Genomic DNA, 22,394 nt, shown 5'->3' on the forward strand with positions numbered 1-22,394 from the left:
TAACGTAGAATAAAAGTAAGGTCTGATGGCCAGGGAGGACAGAAAAAACAAAAAAGCTCCAGACGGCTGGAGAAAAAATAAAATCTGCAGGGGTTCCAGGCCACGAGACCACCCAGCCCCCTCTAGGCATTCTACCTAACATAAATTACATCAATCAGTCCTCATTGTATTCAGAGTTCTCATAGAAGGACTTGATGATGACGGTCACGTGGACTTCTGGCCTTTAATCCATCAATGGAGGGACATCACGGTGCTTTGATTAGGAGGTGGTGGCACAGATCGCCACCACAGAAAACCGGAAAAAGAACAGAAGAGAGAGCAGGGGTTAGTATGGATTTTGGAGCCACCATGAATAATAATGATAATTTATTGCATATACAGAGTATCAGTATTAAACTAAAATGAAGTTATGAGAAAGCCATGTTAAAGTAATGTGTTTTCAGCAGTGTTTTAAAGTGCTCCACTGTATTAGCTTGACGAATTCCTATTGGCAAGCTATTCCAGACCTTACCACTTCTTTTAAGTTTATCACTTGGAATTCTAAGCAGACACTCATTTGAAGATCTAAGGTTACGATTTGGAATATAGGGTGTCAGACTTTCCGAAATATAAGATGGAGAGAGATTATTTAAGGCTTTACAAACCATAAGCAGTATTTTAAAGTCAATTCTGAATGACTCAGGTAACCAATGTAGTGACATCAAAACTGGAGAGATGTGCTCGGATTTTCTTTTCCTGGTTAAGATTCTAGCAGCTGCATTCTGCTCTAGTTGCATTCAATTTATGTCTTTTTTGGGTAGTTCTGAGAGGAGTGCGTTACAGTAATCTAGTCAACTGAAAACAAAAGCATGAACTAATTTCTCAGCATCTTTCAATGATATAAGAGGTCTAACTTTTGTTATATTTCTTAAGTGAAAAAATGCTGTCCTAGTGATCTGATTAATATGTGATTTAAAATTCAGGTCACAGTCAACAGTTAACCCTAAATTCTTTACCTCCGTCTTGACTTTTTAATCCTAATGCATCAAGTTTATTTCTAATAATCTCATTATATCCATTGCCAAACACTAAAATTTCAGTTTTCTCTTTATTTAGTTTAAGAAAATTACTACTCATCCATTCAGAAACACAAGTAAGACATTGTGTCAGTGAATCAACAGAGTCAGGGTCATCAGGCACTATTGATAAATATAGTTGTGTGCCATCAGCATAGCTGTGGTAGCTCACGTTATGCCCCGAGATAATCTGACCTAATGGAATCATGTAAATCGAAAAGAGCAGACTCTAAGTAGAAATCTCATCTAATATAAAAATGAATTAGGATGCAAAAAGTCAGAACTCATCTAGTGTAAAAGAAATGTACATAGTGACCTTGTCCCAATTTATTTATAATCATAAACAACATATTCTTCTGGTTCTTCTGCTTCTTTATGGGAACAAATTTGTAACAGTCTAAATAAAATTAAAATCACAGTTTATGGCAACTCGGACCTTCCTAAAATTTTTGTGTGCACTTGGCATTTAATCTACCTCTCTATCACAGGCCACAGGAAACCATTCTACGATAATAAAAATAACTGCAAAATTCACAATGTTAAAAAAACAGTGAGTGTTATAGCGCAGTGGTTCTCAAGTTCAGTCCTGTAAACATGCACTGTAGCTGCAGATTTTCATCCCAACCAACTTAATTTTTAATTGGACTTGTATGTTAATTAGCCAAACTGTTTTTCCCAGTTTCTGTGTTTTGGTGTCAATTCAAATTATAAAACTGGATTTCTTATATTTTGATTGCAATGTAGCAATCATTTATGCATATTACATGGACATAATTGACTTTTTTTAAAATTTTAATGTTTAAAATGATTTGCATCCCCGCTTTGTAAAGTATTCTGGTTTTTCATCACTTATTTATTAATGGCTTTGCTAGTCGGTTTGACACTGAAGTAGCTGTAGCCTTTCAGCCTTCAGTACTCTTTGCCCTGGTATCTGCTCTGTTCATTGTCGTCATTACTAGGATACAATCTCAAAAGGAAAAAGGTGAATTAAAAAGAAAATGGCAAAAGAGAGATAATCGTTAAAGTTACAGCAAAAATGCAAAAAATGGTATATATCATACAATGAAATCTCACAATACTGCATTGTTGTGAATGCAATATAAGAAAAGAACAAAATGACCAGCCATATAGATGATCGGGTTAGAGTTAAAATGACTCCCAGAACTGAACTTGAAAAACACTGCTGTAGTTTACTCTATTCTGTAACACAGACTGTAACAGAAGTTTTATATTTTTATGTTTGCATTGAACAAAAGGGGGGAAGTGGGGAACTACTTTAGGAAACCACAGATGACCCACTACTTGTGTGAAGGCATACTGTAGGATCAGGAAGAAAAAGATGTAAGGCAAATGTTAATTATATCGATACACTTAACAGTGCAATGAGAAGTTTTGCATACTTAAGGTTGAAGTAAAACAACTATGTCCAACATTTAATCAAATTTCTTTTTCTATTATGGAAAGTCAGAAGCTGTTCTGGCAGGCATCAGGCAATAAATAGGAACCATCACCAGATGGGTTGCTCACACTCCCTCACAGCAATTTAAATTCACAAGTTATCCTAACATTGTCTTTCGTATGTGGAAAAAACTGAAGTGGCTACACAGACACAAAATGAGTAAGCAACACAGACTGTGATCACACTTTGACTCTTGGAAGTCTGAGGGGGACAATAGTAATGACTGGGCCCCCGTAGAGTTTGGTGTCTTCCTGTCATATTCTATTCCAGGTTGTCCTGTGACTGTTTATTATACAGTAATTACTTGCAATTACCTCCTATGACCCGTGTTGTACAGTACAAGAGTGACATTTTCCAAATTTAGCTGTTTTCTGTTGGATTCAGAAAAGAAATAAAAATAGAAACAACAGAAGGTGTAAATGTGAACTATATTTCAGACAAAACCCGCTCATCTCAAAAATGAATTATTCACATTTTTGTTCTGGCAAACCCTCCCCAACTGTGCAGGTGCTTACATCAGTCAAGTCTATGCTTACAGCTATTACATTTTGGAGCAACAATATTAAAAAATATCCATTTTAATGACCATGCCAAATGTTTTTGGGTTCCAGCTTATTAGAAAAGGCAAATTATTTAGAATCTGCCGCTTATGTGAATTTCCCATTGGGATTAATAAAGTATCTATCTATCTATCTATCTATCTATCTATCTATCTATCTATCTATCTATCTATCTATCTATCTATCTATCTATCTATCTATCTATCTATCTATCTATCTATCTATCTATCTATCTATGTATATCTTTGATAATCTTTGCTACCTCATAAATATACACACAATAATAATCTGTTTACTTACATTATCTTCAGTACCTTTTATGAAGATTATTAATAGTAATTCTTTGCATTTATATAACACTTTTCTCACTAAGTGCTGTACATAGTGAGTGGGGAGCCACTTCAATCACCACTAATGTGTAACATCCACCTGGATAATGTGACAGCAAACATTCTTTTGCCAGTATGCTCATCACACATTAGCTATTAAATGGTGAAGTGGTGAGAGATAGCCAATTAGACACAGGGCATGATTAGGGGCCCAGAAGGACTAGGCCATGGAGGTCAATTTAGCCTGGACAACAGGATATACTTTGGTCTTTATGAAGGATGCCCAGGGATCTTTGATGACCACAGAGAGTTAAGACTTCTATGTCTCATCTGAAGGGTAGCACCATTTTTGGAGCACAGTGTCCACATCACTGCACTGGGGCATTGGGATCCATATTCAGGCTATAGAGTAAGTGCCCCATGCTGGCCTCATCAACACTTCTTCCAGCAGCAACCCAGGCTTTTCCTAGATGGTCTCCCATCTAAGAACTGGCCGGGCCCAAACATACTTAGCTTCAGGTGAATGACCTCTTCTGAAGTGCATGTGGTTAGCCTTTAGTGTTCCAGTTTTGTTTTATTACTATTACTTTTTATATAGTGTATGCAGATGGCTTTGCAGCAAAGAATTACATTCTATCATTTAACCTATGACTTCCTTAAAAACTATATTTAATACCACTTTATAGGAACTAAGCATCTGTCATGTCCTGCCAAGCTGTGGAGATATTAAAGGGCAAAACACTTGGGTATTCAGTTTGTTACAAAGAAAAAATACAGTTCTTTTCTTGCATGCAATTTATCTAAAACAGAACGATATAACAGCTTAAATAAATGTCCACTTCGAAAACCTCATGCAGAGATAAAGGTCTGATGAATGGGTCCTCGTTTTAAGCAGAAGCTGCAGATTGTTTGCGTATTACTATTACTTAAGTAGTTCATTCTTTGTTGGCATCTTTGTATTTTCAGATAGCTAAAATATTCTAGAGAACATAAGACTATAACAATATACATGCTTACATGAATATAACTCATCTGGTACAATAGTTTGTATACATGCTTACTTTAATGTGCCTCTAGGTAAAAGAAGTAGTAAATGAGCAGCCTATTTATGATTCTATTTATGTCATTATCATTATTGTGATTAGTAGTAATTTTATTATAATATCCTCAGATAATCCCAGTCCCAATTTCCTACTTCCAACACTCATACAAAATATCTCTTAAAGACTGAAACTTCAATACAAATATATTATGAAAGGAAAAATTATTAGGAGGATGACACCTTTATCCAAGGCAACTTACTTTATCTGAGAGATACAACTGGTTGTATTTATTTTGTCATTTTCATAATTGGATCACAAGCAAGGAAAGTGACTTGCTCAGGGTCACAGTGTCAGTAGCAGGATTTAAATCACAACGTCACTGTTTGAAGTCCAAAGCCTTAACCAGTACAGCACACTGTCTGACATACATGATTCCATTCATAGTAACATGAGTTGATTCTTAAAAAGCCATTTATTGTTTAGGGTGGCAAAGAGGTGAACACAGGTAGCTCTGGTCCTAGATCCATAGCTCAATTCTTATATTTGTGTGGGGTCTTTTCCAGGTTCTCCAATTCCTCTCCTAGTCCAAATCCATGCTATCAGCTCTAAAATATCCCATTGTCAGTGGGTGTACGTGTGCAAAGCCAAATCATCAGTGGAGTTATTTATAATTGATAATTATTTATAATTGATAATTGATAAGCATGCTCTCTTTTTATTAGTTACTGTTTTGAATGTATTGGGGGGAAAAGGTACGCAGTTTTAAAAAAAAATTAAATCTTCCACTTCTCTTTTGTAATTTTTTTCCTGAGATTTTCTAGTTTGCTTGCTAACAGATGGAACTGTGTAAAATGGTCCTTATATGGCATTTGTGGGTATTGGAAACTGGAAGTGCCTATTTGCACTTAAGTAGCTTTTTGGATTCGTTGACTTGACACACATGGTTATAATAAATTTTTAATTGTAAGCATATTTGGTGAAATGAAGATGTGTTATTGGTAGCTGGTAATTAAGGAGGGAATGTACCCAAATAACGCTGAACGTTTGATAAATTTGACCCATGGGTTCTAAATAACCAACAACTGTACCCCAAAAGTCAAACTTGGACTATTGTTATTTTGAGAAATATCAGTAGGTAAGCACATTTCCATTATTTAGCACCTACATTTTCTTTATTTTTCTATCAGATTTAAATTAAATTTGCTGTGTCTGTTCAAAAGTGAGTGTATGTGTCACTGCAATTGATTATATGTCCATCTTTAACTCTTGTATTATACCTGTTACACTTGAGTCTACAACTGTACTGGAAGGTCAGAAAATAATTAATATAAAATATATTTTAAGTAATTATGCATACAGTATGTGTTAAAACCAGCTGCTAGGATTGTGACTTTGGCATGGTGAGGTGTGTCCCAACGATCATAAGGGCTATGTAAACGGGAGTTTTGTGGTTTTGATAAGGTTATCCAGGTCAAATTGACATCTGGGAGGGTCACACAAGTGACAATTCATAAACAAAACAGTTCCAGTTACATCATAGTGAATCTTATCTGCAACAGGAATATTCAAGATCTAAACATGGAACCAAGCAAGGGTTTTCTAAGGAGTGCTTAGTGATCAGGCAACCCATGTAGCTATTGACAGTGGAGCTTCCATGAAGGTTCACCGCCAGCAGGAGTGGGATTTTGGGTGAATGCCAGTTAGTTGATAGGCAAAAATCAGACAGATTCAGGCATACTATTCAGGCATTCTACACCATCACAATGGAAACTGGCCATTGCAGCAGGGAACTTGTTCAGGCTGCTCAAAATATAGGTTTAGTTATAAATGTTTGGAAAAATGATGGCCCCAGAACTAGTTTTATCAACTAAGTTCAAGTGCAGTATTATTGTCACATATGGAACCATCACACAACACATCACCACTCTCTGACACCATGATCAGTATGTATTACTTGTTAAATATGGAAACCTTTGTTGTTCCTCTCATACTGTGGCATTGCTCTGTGGGAGAAACCCCAGGTTCATGTAATGCTATTCAGAAACCCCTGGCCAGGTACCATCCAGCATATGCCTGTTCCATTGAGCAAGTGTGCTGCCTCAATTAAACCTCAAATTGCAGATAGGAAACTTTTAGTGTTATTCACATGTATGCTCTCAAACAGGTATTTAGTGTGTTAGGTCAGTTTAGAGACATTGGATTTGGGACTCAAATAGGTAACATCTACTCACTCTGTACTTCTGAGAATTTTATTTTTTCCAATTTCAAATAATATATAACATCAGTTACCTATTGAATTAAAAGGGGAAAGTTAGGATTCTTCCAGTTGAGCAAGATATGTCTACTTGCCAATAGTGTAGTAAAGGCAATTACAGTATGTTTGTCCTTCTCCACTTTAAGCCCATCTGGAAGTACACCAAACACAGCTGTTAGTGGAATAGGAGGGATTGTGACACCAAGGCTGTCTGAAAGGCATTTAAAAATCTTGATCCAAAATGATGTTAATTTGGTGCAGGCCCAAAACATGTAACCCAGTGAGGCTGGACTTCTCACTCTGTACTTCTACTGGATTTCATCAACATTCACATTAAAAATAGGGGAGATAAATGGAGAGATGTGACCTGGAGGAGTGTCTTCCTGATCTCAATTTAAGCCATGAACTGTTTTTAGTTTTCTAGACGAATTATGGTCTGTCCACAATGAGCATCATAATTGATCACAGTTATAATTTGATCCAGAGTACATTTGGCTATAGGACATTAATGAACATTGTAGTCATTTCATCAGAACTGGCTGCAGAATAGTAGACAAACTCTTTGTCCTCACACAGATATCTGAGGAGTCATGGGAGTTTCCTAATCATATTTACATGTATTTTGTGGGCTTGAAAAAACCTTATGACTGTCCACTACTTTTGACTGTGGACTGTGCTACAAATATATGAAGTTCTGGAAACACTGTTATGTGGAATTTGGCCCTTGAATTTACACAGCAACAGTTGGGTTTACATATTTTTTTCCTGTTCAATATAGGTATTGCATTCTACTAGATTTGCATATTTATGTTCAACTGTTCATGATTTTAAAATTCAGGATATCAGTGTTTTGCTGAGATACAGAGGGTGTCCAGTGTGGGAATTTCTGTCATTTGCGGATGATATTGTCTTCCTTGTTTCTTTAGACTGTACAGTATTTTCCATTATACAATAGAACAGTTTCTATCTGAGTTTGATGTGGTTGAGATGAGAGTTAGCAACTTCAAATCTAAGGTCATTTCTCAGAATGGAACGCCTTCTTCTCTGCATGTATGGGGTAAGCAATTGCCCAAGGTAGAAGAGTTCAAGTGCATCTGGGTCTCGTTGACAAGTGGGGGTAGAGTTGATTTTGAGATTGACCAGCAAAGCAGTCAGTGCTGTGGCATCAGTTTTACTGAAGTTGTCCTAGGCCATCATAATAGAGCTATAGATAGATTATCAGAAAAAAAAGTTTTAACTTTATTAGTGAATCATCCTCTGTGTTGTGACTGAAAGAATTAGATTAAGAATACAAGTGGTAGAAATAAGAAAGAGTTGCTGCACTCCTCACCTTAAAAGGGTAAGGAACTTGGCAATAGAGGATATTTAAGTAGATTTGCTGCCTCTACAACTACAGATGAGCCATCTGATTTGGTTTAGGCATGGAGTGAGGAAGCCACCAGTTGCCTTCCTTAGAAGATGTACCATGAACATTCCCCTGGAGAAGACATAGGTAGACTCTTGACACACTTGAGGGAATATAATTTTCAGCTGGCTGTGAGGAACCTGGGATTTTCTCCAGGGAGCTGAAAGAACTTGCTATTGATAAGTTGGCCTGGTCTTTGTATGTTGGCAGGTTGTGAATGTTACCCTCAGCTGGATAAGATGAGCAAATGTGAACTGAAGTCATAAGGATTAAAAAGTTAACTAATGTTTTACGGTACCATGAAATTAAAATATTTAAGATGAAAATTTTTACATTTAGGAAGGGGAAGACGTTACCTCATTTACCAGAATTTCCAAAAACATCAGTTATTTAATGTAATTATAGTGCTTTATAAAGGAATTAAGAGTAAATATTACCTGTTACATGAAGAGACATGTCCTGGAATGCACAGGATCTACAAATACATTGCTGTGATTAGTGAAACAATGAACCTCTTATTAACTGATCACTGTAAATGCATGACATAAAAGTCAGATTGATTGCTAAATATTTGCAACATGCTTTTATTTTATTTGCTGCTGCATGAGCAACACCTCAGAGCCTTATTCATTAAAAACATTTATGCTATTGAGAAATACCCTTATGGAAATAACAACAGCACTATGCTACCAGCACATTATTTTAATTTTTTATAGATATAACATTTTTAACTATGCCAAATAAAATGTTATTCTTGTAGCCACACACATAAACTCATCATCATAATTATTTTTCCTTTTGTGCCATGTCCTAAGTAACATTCTAATGACAGGGTATTTTGGATTCTTGTCTTGGACATATAAACTGACTTTGGGGCAAATATTTATTTACTTAATGAGCTGACATCTATGTTTTGATAATAATTGACTGCATATACCTGACAAGATTTTCATCAGTACATCCCGATTGATGATTACAGTTTGGCACGCAAAAATGTCCCGTGCTTCCTGCACTGTCGACGCTTTAGTTCTGGGATCCTATTATTTCTTACTGTCAACATAAAGCAGAGGGTCCACGAACATGAACCCCAGCCTGTTATGGCATAAATGACATAAAATTCAAAGTATTTCTGGAGGTTAAAAATGTGTGACTTTGTAAAATTTGTAAAAATGACACCATCTTAATTATTATTGTAGCTATGCATACCTTTACATGGATATAAATTTCTTTACCACGCTCTTCATATGTGTCCAACTCATTTAGCACAAAATAATAAAAATTACGTAACCAGAATAAAGGGTGCAGATTCCTAACACCCAGAAAACAATTCTGTCATTTTGAAATTTAGTGGAACTATTAATGCATTAAACAACCATAAAGTAAATAAATCAAGCAGTTAATCACTTAGTTTAATTGTTTTCTTAACACTTTTTGTTTTTTCTCTTAGAAATGCATAGAGCTTAATAATGAACTGGCTGGTGCTAATTCTTATCATCTATCTTTTAATCAAAACCTAACAGAGGTATTTATTTTTACATTTTTTTTATTGCTGTAGTTAAATGTATTTTATCCTTATATAAGTTAAAATGATGCATTGTTATCAAAATAAATACCAGTAGATTCATATTAGTTTTTGTGAGTGAATGTACTAAATTACAAATTTTAAAATGCATGAATAATTCAGTGAGTGATTGAAAGTTGTACACACATTTCAAACTGATGGACCTGTACTTTAGGTGATATATGTGTGTAGGATAAAGTTATTTTGTCAGAATACTACATTTGTTGCTTAGAGTTGAACTCGCGTAAAGCAAACTATGAGGGTTGTAGTTTAATGATATATTTTCATTGTGAGAATTATTTTAAATGAAGTAAAATGGCACTAATAATAATCTAGCAAAAATACAGTCTACCAGGAAAATATTTCTATTTTCCTATGAAATCTTATAGATCATTTTATATGAATAACAATACAAATAAAGCTCATCAAGTCTTCCTCATATTGTTTAGATTTTTGAACTGTTGTCATCTGCGTGTAATGATGCTTGGATCTTGGGACTACATCAAACACTCCTAATCCTGCTGATTGTTGGAAAATGGGTTCTCCCAATGGGTTATGGAATTACAAGAGATGAGTTTTCTCAGCTGTTACTCATCTTTGTCTCCATTGCAGCAGATATCCTAGAATTTACAACTGAGACATTATCTGAACCAAATGTCAGGTAAGGTGATTTTTGAAGTTATTTGATTTAAGTATTCAAATATTAATCATAAATTAAAAACAAACATATAGGTTTATATATACACACATGCATATATATACAGTATAAATATATATATATATATATATTAGCTTAATCAATAAATTCACATTTATTAAACCATCGCAAGGCACTTAACAACCAAAATTATATAATTTTCAAAGTAACAAAATAATACTAAGGGTTACCTATTTTTAGATAAATGGTAGTCATACATAGCATATACTGGCATGTTACAGGTTCCAAATTACTTGTGTACTATTTTGAATTATTGGTGTAGTTATTATTACCATTTTGTAGGATGTTTAACTTGGAGATGGCTAAGTTGTTGCTAGTAACAGCATTGATGGCTAACATTATTACGCATGCTGTTGCCACAGTTTAAGAGGGTGGCACATTAACTTCAGTGTCCAAGCTTTGGATATTTTAAAAAAGAACCTTCAAATTAGGTAGTTATTAAGGGAAAGGTACTATGAATTTGAATTTTATTTTGTTAAGAACCCATTTTGAGTGTCATTTTTTTGCATATTGTTTTTATTTTAATGTTATTAGTTTTATTGTTTTCTCAGTAAGCATTTATTGTCATTTTGTTCATCATTTGTGGCTGTGGGCTCCACTATTTTGTGACTTTTTACTTGTGGCAAATGTGCTCCTCAGCCCCACTACTGAAAGTTGCATGTTATGATGTCATTGTACTAACAATATAAAACATGGCAGAACCCTGCACTCTGTGTCTAGGTTTCTGGATTGCACTCAGAATGCTTCTGTGTGTTTAATTGTTCAAAATTTTTGAGGGAGTTAAATATTCTTGTATGAGTTTTCACTACTCTTTCTGTTTTCCATATTAAGCGTAGATATTTCAATTTCTGGTTTTTGGCTTTGGTCTTTGCCAGTGTTTTGACTTTGCCTACTCTCATGTCCAACTAGTATTGTTTTTGTTGTTTGCTGCTTTTCTCTGGTAGGAAATTTTTTATTTGACTGAGTTTTGATGATTGGAAGCTTGCCCTTTAATTGGTTTTTCTGACTTCCAGGCTGGTTTGCTTATAGAAAATAACTTTCCTGGTCTCAACTGATGAAAAATGGTCTTTTGAACAGACCTATTTGAGCCTCATCATAAAAGGCACAAATCACATCAGTATATTGAGTCAGCTCTCGTCCACAGACAACAACAGGAAGCAGCTACAAAAAACACTTGGACTAATTCTTATCAGATCCAGACAGACATTTCCATCAGTATTTGGGAAACGGTCCTCACCAGTTTCATACCACGGTATATTTCTCTTTCCCAATGTTTAAAAAGTGTTTTTCATTTAATATCATTCAGAACCTGGCTGGGTAAAGTGCACACCTGCTTAGGAACGAGAACATGTAAGCCTGTAGTTTTAGGGCTTAAAAATCATAGTCATTGTCACAGAGACTGCTGAGTACTAAGACATTGTAGTTAATAAAAATTAGGCATTACATTGTAAATAAAAAATGAACATGACATTACAAATAACGGCACTATTTTTGTTGTCAGATGCTTTTTTATTTCTTAAATCACACCCCCCTGCTAAAGCTAAAATGTGCTTCCTACTTTTCAAATTACTAAGAAGTAAGTTCATGCAGTGATTTTTTCTTTCTTTGCACTCCTTTTTCTCCCTTGGCAGTCAATTGTAGTGACATGGCAGGCTGAGTGTGTGTCCTGCTTACAAATGGTGGCTTCAGGGCAGGTTTTAATTCTAATTGAGTGGAAACTTGTATGCAAATGTCACGTGGAATTAATTGTGATGTATTACTCCTTAATGACTCTAAATTCAATGACGTATGCTTGTTTATGAAACATGACTTAAAATGTGTCCTTTGCCTTTGCACACTCAAATTTGTGAATTAAGACTCTTTTTAACCACATACATAGGGAAGAAACAATAACTTATACATTCTGTTTTGATTTTTGGAAGAAAATTATCTAATGCATATAACATTATTATTTATATACATTATGAAATAAGCACAAGAAATGCTTCTTATATATGTGATGCTTTAATCAAACCCAGAGAGATTCTTCTGTGTAGAGACTGGGAAACTTGTAACTGTTTTTATTACAATGCAATATATTCACACCATGGAATGATTTATTTGCTGTTACTTATTTACTATTTTGTTGTGAAAATGTGTTAACAGCCCCAATGTACTTAAATGTGCTCATTTATGTACATATATTTCACTTGTTTCAGTGACATCAAGTTGCCATTTTGTGTTTTATTTCCCACCTGTTGCTACCATCTGACCATGTCATTATTGCATTGCAATTATTGATGAAGGTGGCACATCAAGCTTCAAACTAAAATACTATTGGTGTGTAGAATAGTTGAGCTTTTTTGGTGTTGAGTATTGGTACAATATATATATATATATATATATATATATATATATATATATATATATATATATATATATATATATATATATATATATATATATATATATATACTGTATATATATAATTACAATTATCTCCCAAATTTTGCAAGCTTTTAGCAGGTAAGTTAACATAGTGGCCAACTGCAGAAAATGTGATGATTTCTATTCATGTGCTGTCAATTTTTCTGCTTCAGATAATATAGTAAATATGTATTAATTAAAAGTATTAAAATAAATAATAAAGAAATAATTCATTGATGCTATGTACAGCTCACTATCCCAATTTTATTCCCAAAACTGCTTTAGAAAAAACACAGTCTTGGTGTATGCAATCCTTGGTGTATGGTCATGGAGTATGCTACAGTTTCCATTGCATCTTGCAGGTAAGGCAATGTGAAGACATTTAAATAGATAGATAGATAGATAGATAGATAGATAGATAGATAGATAGATAGATAGATAGATAGATAGATAGATAGATAGATAGATAGATAGATAGATAGATAGATAGATAGATAGATAGATAGATAGATAGATAGATAGATAGATAGATAGATAGATTTTGATGCACAGCAGGAAATTCACTTACTCCAGGACAATATAAAACACAAAGTGCAACTAGAAACAAAAAACAAAGACAAAACAAATACAGTACATAAGAATATAATACAAAATTGCTTTATAATGTACCTAATGAAATATTTTCCTTTATCAATGTGTCTACAGTATTTTAACTGCCACTAGTGTCAATAGGTACCTTAAGAGTAGTCATTGTTTATACTAATAGATACACAGATAAACAGAATTTTACTTGTCCCTAAGGGGAAATTTAGCTTTTTACCGAGGCTTATTAAATAACCTAATAAATAAATAGATAAATAAATTCAAGTTGTATATATACACGGATACCATCATCAGAACAGAACAACTAAAAAGAAAGACAATTAAAAAGAAAGAAACTTCTGACTTGGTAATCACAGTCGCAGTGGGACATTATGCAGGCATATTGCTGTTGATGTAAAGGAGCCCCAGTAGCGTTTCCTAACACACTTTTGCTGAATAATTCATTGGCTGAAAGTCCTCAATGTTAGAGTGTCACAGAGAGCATTGTTCAAAATGGCACTCAGTTTTGTTTTAATTTTCCCCTTTGCTACTGTCTCCAGGGAGTCCAGAATGCATCCTATAAGTCAGGGGTGCCCACACTTTTAAAATGACCAGGTCAAAATGATCTACCTACATTAAAAATGCTATATATATATAATATATATATATATATATATATATATATATATATATATATATATATATATATATATATATATATATATATATATACATACTGAGTATACTTGATACATAAAATATATTTTGTCGTACCTTGCATAACTGAATAACCTTTATGGCACAATAACAATTCAGTACATTTATGGTCACTACAATATTTGGATTTAATAATCTTCATGTGGGAAAAGGCTGACTCTCATAAATAAGTAGAGCCGAATAATGCAGAAAGGAGGCAGCACATTTCCTCATGTTTGGGTACTTTTCCTCTGTGAGTAAGTTCCAAAACTGTCCAAGAGCCCAAGACTTTGAGGACAGATGTTGCATTTTTCATTTGCTTTGGTGTGTCTGCCTTTGCTTTTGAATTCAGCCGAGTGAAAAATGACGGCTGTCCGATTAACTGCGATTTTAGTTCCCTCTCCTTTCTCTTTCTCAGATCGCTTTTCGGAAGTCAGTTTAGTAGTTTTTATGAACAGTTCGAAAGTGCCTTTCCACATTTTCCTTCTTTGGAATAGCAATGATAGATTGACAGATCAGACAAACGCACTTCGATTGTGACATTGTGAGAAAAAAAATCCTCTTCCAATTCCACATCCAGCCCATACCCTCCCCAAACAATTTTTTTTTAAATCCCTTCTTTAGTCGATATAAATAGGAAGGCTAACTAGATCACAGCCGGAGTTTTGCAGTAGCTTGCGTGTTTGATTGTGCATGCGGGGTGACCAGTGTGTTAGAAGAAAAGAGATCTCAGACTGGCCGCCCCGTATGTCAATCAAGTGGCAAATGCCATAGGGAGGATATATGATAGACTAACGTTTACATTTTTTTTTTTTTAATACAACGCGATCTACCTACACTACCTTTACGATCTACTGGTCAATCGCGATCGATGCATTGGGCACCCCTGCTATAAGTGATCTTACCCATTTATTTAGCTTGTAGATTCAGTAGGCCTCTCTTGAAGTGATGTTAGAAGCCCAGAACAACTCCACAGTGTAGAAAATCACAGTGTTGTAGAAAATGTGAAGGATGTCACTACCCATATTGAAGTAACACAGTCTTAAGAAAAAAGAGCCTACTCTGCCCTTTCTTACATAATTTCTCTGTGTTACGAGTCCAGTCCAACCTGTCATTGATATGACCCCCAGGTACTTGGAGGAGTGCACCACCTCTACATCCACTCCCTGAATAGTGACTGGATATAATAGCTCTTTAATGCTATGAAACTCAATAACCAGTTCACTGGTTTAGCTGATATTAAGTTGCAGACAGTTCTTTCTGCACCAAGATGCAGTTCTTCACCTGATTCCTATACTCTGTCTCACCCTGTAAATCTAGAATCCCCTGAGAATTTCTACAAGTGACATAACCCAATTCAATATCAGAGACACAGTTCTTGAGTCTCGCAAACTGTGGTCTGCCTGACAGTTAGTCCATTAAACAGGACACTATAAGCTCATCCACCCTCATACTGTATCTCTGAGCATACCTCTCAACAATGATGGCTACATGGTATTTAAGGCACTGGTCAAATCAAAAAACATAATTCTCACAGTAGTGCCAGCTTTGTCCAGGTAAGAATTACCCTTGTGGAGTAGATAGATAATCCACTCCAATCTTTGTCTGTTAGGCAAACTGCAGTGGGTCTAGTTGGTCTACCACAAGAAGACTCATATAGCTCAGGACCAGCCACCCAAAGGTCTTGATGATGTGAGGCATAAGTGCCACTGCTCTTTAGTCATTAGGCGAGGAAGGCCCTGCCTTCCAGGAACAATGCAGAATGTTTTCCATAACAACAGAACTTTCTGTAACCTTAGGGACAGGCAGAACGTGTGACAGAGGAAACCACAATATTGGTCAGCAGAGACCTTAAGAACTTGAGGACTGACTCCATCTGGTCCTGCAGCTTTTCCTGTGTGTAGCTTCCTCGTTTGTCTTCTGACTTGGTCTTCAGCTAGGAACAGCCCATACTGATGGTCAGAGGTGAACTTATCACTGGCCTTTCCCGTCTAAGTGGGAGGAGCTGTTGATGTAGTAGGGATCGTATGGGGGACTGGTCACTGGAAAAAAGTGGCAGTGGGAGGGAAATTTTATTTAAAAAACATATATATATTTGATTATTTAAGATGTATTAATCCCAAGGGGAAATTCATATATTTGATTCGCATCATATATACTATATTATATATTATATACTAGCAAAATACCTGCGCTTCGCAGCGAAGAAGTAGTGTGTTAAAGAGGTTATGTAAATATATATATACATATACATATATCTACATATACACATATCTACATATACACATATCTACATATATATACATATATACATATACAGTATATATATACATATACACATCCACATATATATATACATATATATATATATATATACACATATCAACATATATATACACATACATATACACACATACATACACACACACATATACAGTGGTGTGAAAAACTATTTGCCCCCTTCCTGATTTCTTATTCTTTTGCATGTTTGTCACACAAAATGTTTCTGATCATCAAACACATTTAACCATTAGTCAAATATAACACAAGTAAACACAAAATGCAGTTTGTAAATGGTGGTTTTTATTATTTAGGGAGAAAAAAAAATCCAAACCTACATGGCCCTGTGTGAAAAAGTAATTGCCCCCTGAACCTAATAACTGGTTGGGCCACCCTTAGCAGCAATAACTGCAATCAAGCGTTTGCGATAACTTGCAATGAGTCTTTTACAGCGCTCTGGAGGAATTTTGGCCCACTCATCTTTGCAAAATTGTTGTAATTCAGCTTTATTTGAGGGTTTTCTAGCATGAACCGCCTTTTTAAGGTCATGCCATAGCATCTCAATTGGATTCAGGTCAGGAGTTTGACTAGGCCACTCCAAAGTCTTCATTTTGTTTTTCTTCAGCCATTCAGAGGTGGATTTGCTGGTGTGTTTTGGGTCATTGTCCTGTTGCAGCACCCAAGATTGCTTCAGCTTGAGTTGACGAACAGATGGCCGGACATTCTCCTTCAGGATTTTTTGGTAGACAGTAGAATTCATGGTTCCATCTATCACAGCAAGCCTTCCAGGTCCTGAAGCAGCAAAACAACCCCAGACCATCACACTACCACCACCATATTTTACTGTTGGTATGATGTTCTTTTTCTGAAATGCTGTGTTCCTTTTACGCCAGATGTAACGGGACATTTGCCTTCCAAAAAGTTCAACTTTTGACTCATCAGTCCACAAGGTATTTTCCCAAAAGTCTTGGCAATCATTGAGATGTTTCTTAGCAAAATTGAGACAAGCCCTAATGTTCTTTTTGCTTAACAGTGGTTTGCGTCTTGGAAATCTGCCATGCAGGCCGTTTTTGCCCAGTCTCTTTCTTATGGTGGAGTCGTGAACACTGACCTTAATTGAGGCAAGTGAGGCCTGCAGTTCTTTAGACGTTGTCCTGGGGTCTTTTGTGACCTCTCGGATGAGTCGTCTCTGCGCTCTTGGGGTAATTTTGGTCGGCCGGCCACTCCTGGGAAGGTTCACCACTGTTCCATGTTTTTGCCATTTGTGGATAATGGCTCTCACTGTGGTTCGCTGGAGTCCCAAAGCTTTAGAAATGGCTTTATAACCTTTACCAGACTGATAGATCTCAATTACTTCTGTTCTCATTTGTTTCTGAATTTCTTTGGATCTTGGCATGATGTCTAGCTTTTGAGGTGCTTTTGGTCTACTTCTCTGTGTCAGGCAGCTCCTATTTAAGTGATTTCTTGATTGAAACAGGTGTGGCAGTAATCAGGCCTGGGGGTGGCTACGGAAATTGAACTCAGGTGTGACACACCACAGTTAGGTAATTTTTTAACAAGGGGGCAATTACTTTTTCACACAGGGCCATGTAGGTTTGGATTTTTTTTCTCCCTAAATAATAAAAACCATCATTTAAAAACTGCATTTTGTGTTTACTTGTGTTATATTTGACTAATGGTTAAATGCGTTTGATGATCAGAAACATTTTGTGTGACAAACATGCAAAAGAATAAGAAATCAGGAAGGGGGCAAATAGTTTTTCACACCACTGTACATATATACATATACACATACATACATACACATACATATGTATCAAAGATAGTGTGTCCTTTCTTCTGACGGCATTGCGATGTTCCTGTACACGTGTTGAGATTCTTTTTGACGTTTGTCCTATGTATACCTCTGAGCAAGAATTGCATGGGATACTATAAACTGTGTTTCGTGTTTCTGCTGTCGATTTCTTGTTTTTAGCATTAAACAGGACCGTGCGCAGATTGTTCGTGGGTTTGTGTGCTATTCTGATGCCTCACTTGGTCAGGATGCGCGCTGTACCTTCTGACACATTGTGATGATAAGGGAGTGAGTGCCAGGTGGGGGACGCACTATCTTTGATCTATGCACATACTAAATCGACAGGACACACATTCAACTGGGACAATGTAAAAGTAAAATTTAAGGCCAGTACTAAAAGTGCCAGAGAGTTGGCCGAGTCTTGGCTATCAGATGAAAACGGCATCAACAGACACATATATATATATATATATATATATATATATATATATATATATATATATATATATATATATATATATATATATAAATATATATAGCCAAATCCCCGCGCTTCGCAGCGGCGAAGTACTGCTTTTAAATTTTTATTAAGAAGAAAAGAAAACCTTTTTAAATTGAGGGAAAATATACCAATAACAATTTGTTAAGGATCTGTTTTTTTGTGAAGCTGCCTTTACACAGCCTCTCCGCTGTTTTATAAACAAACGCCATATAAGGCCGTCCTTTCTCCTTGCTTAGCGGTTCTGTATTGTTTTATTGTTCGTTTATTACGATTGTTATAGTTATTGTGTAGCTATTTGAGAGTCACTTTTCTGTTCAGGTACCCATTTCCTTTATGTAGTCCGCGGATTCTCCGCTATTTTTTGTTCATTTATTACGATTATAGTTATTTATTGATTCCCTTCTTTAGCTGACTGCCTGCTCATATAAGGCGGTCTGCTGTTTTTTTGTGAAGCAGACTTTACATAGCTTCTCCGCTGTTTTATAAACGAACGCCATATAAGGTCATCCGTTTTCCTTGCTTCGCCAAGGAAGCAACCTTTTTATTTAATCCACGGGTTCTCCGCTGCTTTATTGTTCATTTATTACGATTGTTATAATTCTCTTTGTATACCACGTTGTTAGTTCAGCACTCCGGTTGTAATATGACCAAGCCGTGCAAGCTTACTGTTGAGAATGTAACGTATAGTTGTACAGGAGAAAAGCAATCTTGCCTCAAATCAATGGCAACCTTTTGTAGGTCTATGAACTTAATTTAAACTTTAGGTTTACACGGTGCTTTGTTTCCGAAGTACCTGCACTCATGAATATGTCTGTATGCGTCAGTCGCTTCATATTCTTTTCCTACATTATCAATTGTGTCAATGTGTTTTTTGAACAGGTTTGATTCATCGAAGTGATCACTCGTGCTGCACCGTGCTTTGTTTCCACAGTAGCTGCACTTATGAATATGCTTGTATGCATCACTCGCTCGCTTCTTATTGTTTCACTGCCTTCTCAATTGTGTAATGAATGTTTTCTTCAGCGCTCTTTGGGGCTCTTGTCCACGGCTTTATTTAATGTTAGCTAAGACCTGGCACTTAAAAGTTTCTCGCTACAGCAATTTTAACTCCGTTACAAAGTGATCCAAAGTCTCGTTTATACCTCGTGTCTTCTCATTAAACTTGTATGTCGCGAATATGGTATTGCAAACGGCAGCGGGAGCGTTTCTATAAACTTAATTTAAACTTACGGTTTACACCGTGCTTTGTTTCCGCAGTAGCTGCACTTATGAATATGCTTGTATGAGTCACTCGCTCGCTTCTTATTGTTTCGCTGCCTTCTCAATTGTGTAATGAATGTTTTCTTCAGCGCTCTTTGGGGCTCTTCCTTGTTTTCTACGTACTGCGTTCACAGTCAGTTCACGTGATTACGTGGGAGGCGTGATGACGCGATACGCAACTCCGCCTCCCACGGCCATCGAGCTGCAGTCTATTACAGTATATGGACAAAAAAGAGGTTCCAGTTATGACCATTACGCGTAGAATTTCGAAATGAAACCTGCCTAACTATTGTAAGTAAGCTGTAAGGAATGAGCCTGCCAAATTTCAGCCTTCCACCTACACGGGAAGTTGGAGAATTAGTGATGAGTGAGTCAGTCAGTCAGTCAGTCAGTGAGTCAGTGAGTCAGTGAGGGCTTTGCCTTTTATTAGTATAGATGACATGTACTGGTGCTTGTTGCACCTGTTAAAAAAGTAAATCCTCCTCAAAAGAAGAACCTGTCCTGGTCATTTTTGTGTAGCACATCTGTGTTGTCCACACTTAAGTGTGTATAAAACTGCATATCCTCCACTAAGTCCTAACAAAGTATTGATTTTGGGGGGGGCACCCTTTTCACTTAGGTTTTCCACCCCTCACTGCCTTGTTTATCTTTTCCAGTTGCAGATCCTGTAGTTCTCAATGCACCACTTGAGAAAATCATCCTGTTCCCCCTCCTTTGTTTATATAGTTTGTAGTGCCTATGATTTGAAGTCTCTTTTATTGATTACCTTCATTTAGACAATAATATGAGAAAATAAATATCAATTCATCCATCTTCCAAAACTGCTTATCCAGAGCAAGGTCGTTATGAGGCTGGAGCTATCCCATGTACAGTAGAAGCATTTAAAATTATTACCTATATGAAAAATAAATGAAACACTTTAACCATTGATCAATCTGAAGCAAGGGTTTATTGCTAGACACACACAAATGCCCTACACCCTGGTGGGGCCCTGCTGCAGCTCCTAAGATGTGTGTGTGTGTGTCATTGCACTGAGCAAGTTGCTTTTACAAGTTCACACATACATCATCATTTATCTTTTATCAAAATTCTTTTCTCTAAATGAAAATTAAAAGCAATCTTGAAAACTAATGGGAAGGCTAATTTTTAAATAAGCTTCATAGGCAGCTTTGCTAGTGCAAACCACAGAAACATAAGAGCCTTATCATTGCTGCTCCATTATTTGTCATAAGTAAATCTATAAGCTCTGCGGTGGGTTGGCACCCTGCCCAGGATTGGTTCCTGCCTTGTGCCCTGTGTTGGCTGGGATTGGCTCCAGCAGACCCCCGTGACCCTGTGTTCGGATTCAACGGGTTGGAAAATGGATGGATGGAAATCTATAAGCTAAGACAATACCTGTAGATAGAAATAAGCAAACAAGGGCTACAGGCAGTAATGAGCTAATACAAACATGGGCTCAAATAAAATCTAAGTCAAAACTGCAGCATAGTTAGAAAAACAATTTAACCCTTAGCACTCATCCTTCAAGATTTTAACACCCAAGAACTTCACCAATTGTGGCACCAAAAAGCATTGGTGCAAGGCAGTAACAACACCTGGACAGGGTGCCAGTTCAATGCAGGGTGAGCACACACACACACACACACACACCTGCAAGCACACAATGGCCTGTTTAACATCAATTTACTGTATATTTTCATTTTTATTAAATTTATTTTTTAGTTGCTTTTCATAAATTGATTATTTGCTTTAATTATGGGAATAACATATAAATGTGCCTTTATCATAATTTTAGATTTATATATACATTTTATAGATTTTATACAGTATTGTGAGTGGTGCAGTTGCTAGTGCCATAGCCGCACAGCTTGAGAGGCTTTGTTCAAGTCCCACTTTCAACATTATCCGTGAGGCGTTTGTACATTCTGCATCTTCTGTCCAAGTATCTCAAGCTCTGTTTTCCTAAACATTAGGTGTGTCAGGAGCTGCGACTGACTCAAGCATAGTTGTGATAAGCAAATCATTTGTCATGTGGAGAATAACATAAAAATAATACAAAGTTCTGATGGAAGCCAAGCCAGGAAATTGTGTGGAGATTAAAAGCAGCCATAATACTAGAAAAGTGTTAATGTTTGTTTGTCCTTCTAAATGGCTTTACTGAATATGTAACAGCACTCCCAGAAAGATTTTTCTTACATTTTGTAGTGTTGAACTTAGAAAAAGTGGACCAGTTTTCCGAAGTAATTTAAAATTGGGAATAATAGTAGAATTTTGAATATAAACAGTTTCATGGCAAAAAAGAAAGGAAACACCAGCCCTTGGCTCTATACCATCTTTCTCGTTGACTCTCAGTTTGGTTTCTTTTCCACTCACCAGTGAATCTTTTCTACATATTGAACCTAAGGGCCTGTTCTCTTCAAAATAGGGTAAATCTCATTCTAATTCCAGACTTAGTGGGACTCTGACTTGGAACACTGCAAATGCTCTCC

At 36.1% G+C, this 22,394-nt stretch overlaps 1 protein-coding gene across 2 annotated transcripts in view; it reads left to right on the forward strand.

The window, feature by feature from the left end:
• Positions 1-22,394, forward strand: part of tmem26b (transmembrane protein 26b) — a 59,715-nt gene that overhangs the window by 34,139 nt on the left and 3,182 nt on the right. For both annotated transcript variants that reach the window (XM_028795385.2, XM_051922839.1), the window contains exons 3-5: positions 9,553-9,627; positions 10,116-10,327; positions 13,076-13,152. In XM_028795385.2, coding sequence (XP_028651218.1) covers positions 9,553-9,627; positions 10,116-10,327; positions 13,076-13,152 — 364 coding nt within the window. The remainder of the gene's footprint in view (positions 1-9,552; positions 9,628-10,115; positions 10,328-13,075; positions 13,153-22,394) is intronic.

The sequence above is a fragment of the Erpetoichthys calabaricus genome, chromosome 2 (genome assembly GCF_900747795.2).
Source record: "Erpetoichthys calabaricus chromosome 2, fErpCal1.3, whole genome shotgun sequence".
Lineage (NCBI taxonomy): Eukaryota > Metazoa > Chordata > Cladistia > Polypteriformes > Polypteridae > Erpetoichthys > Erpetoichthys calabaricus.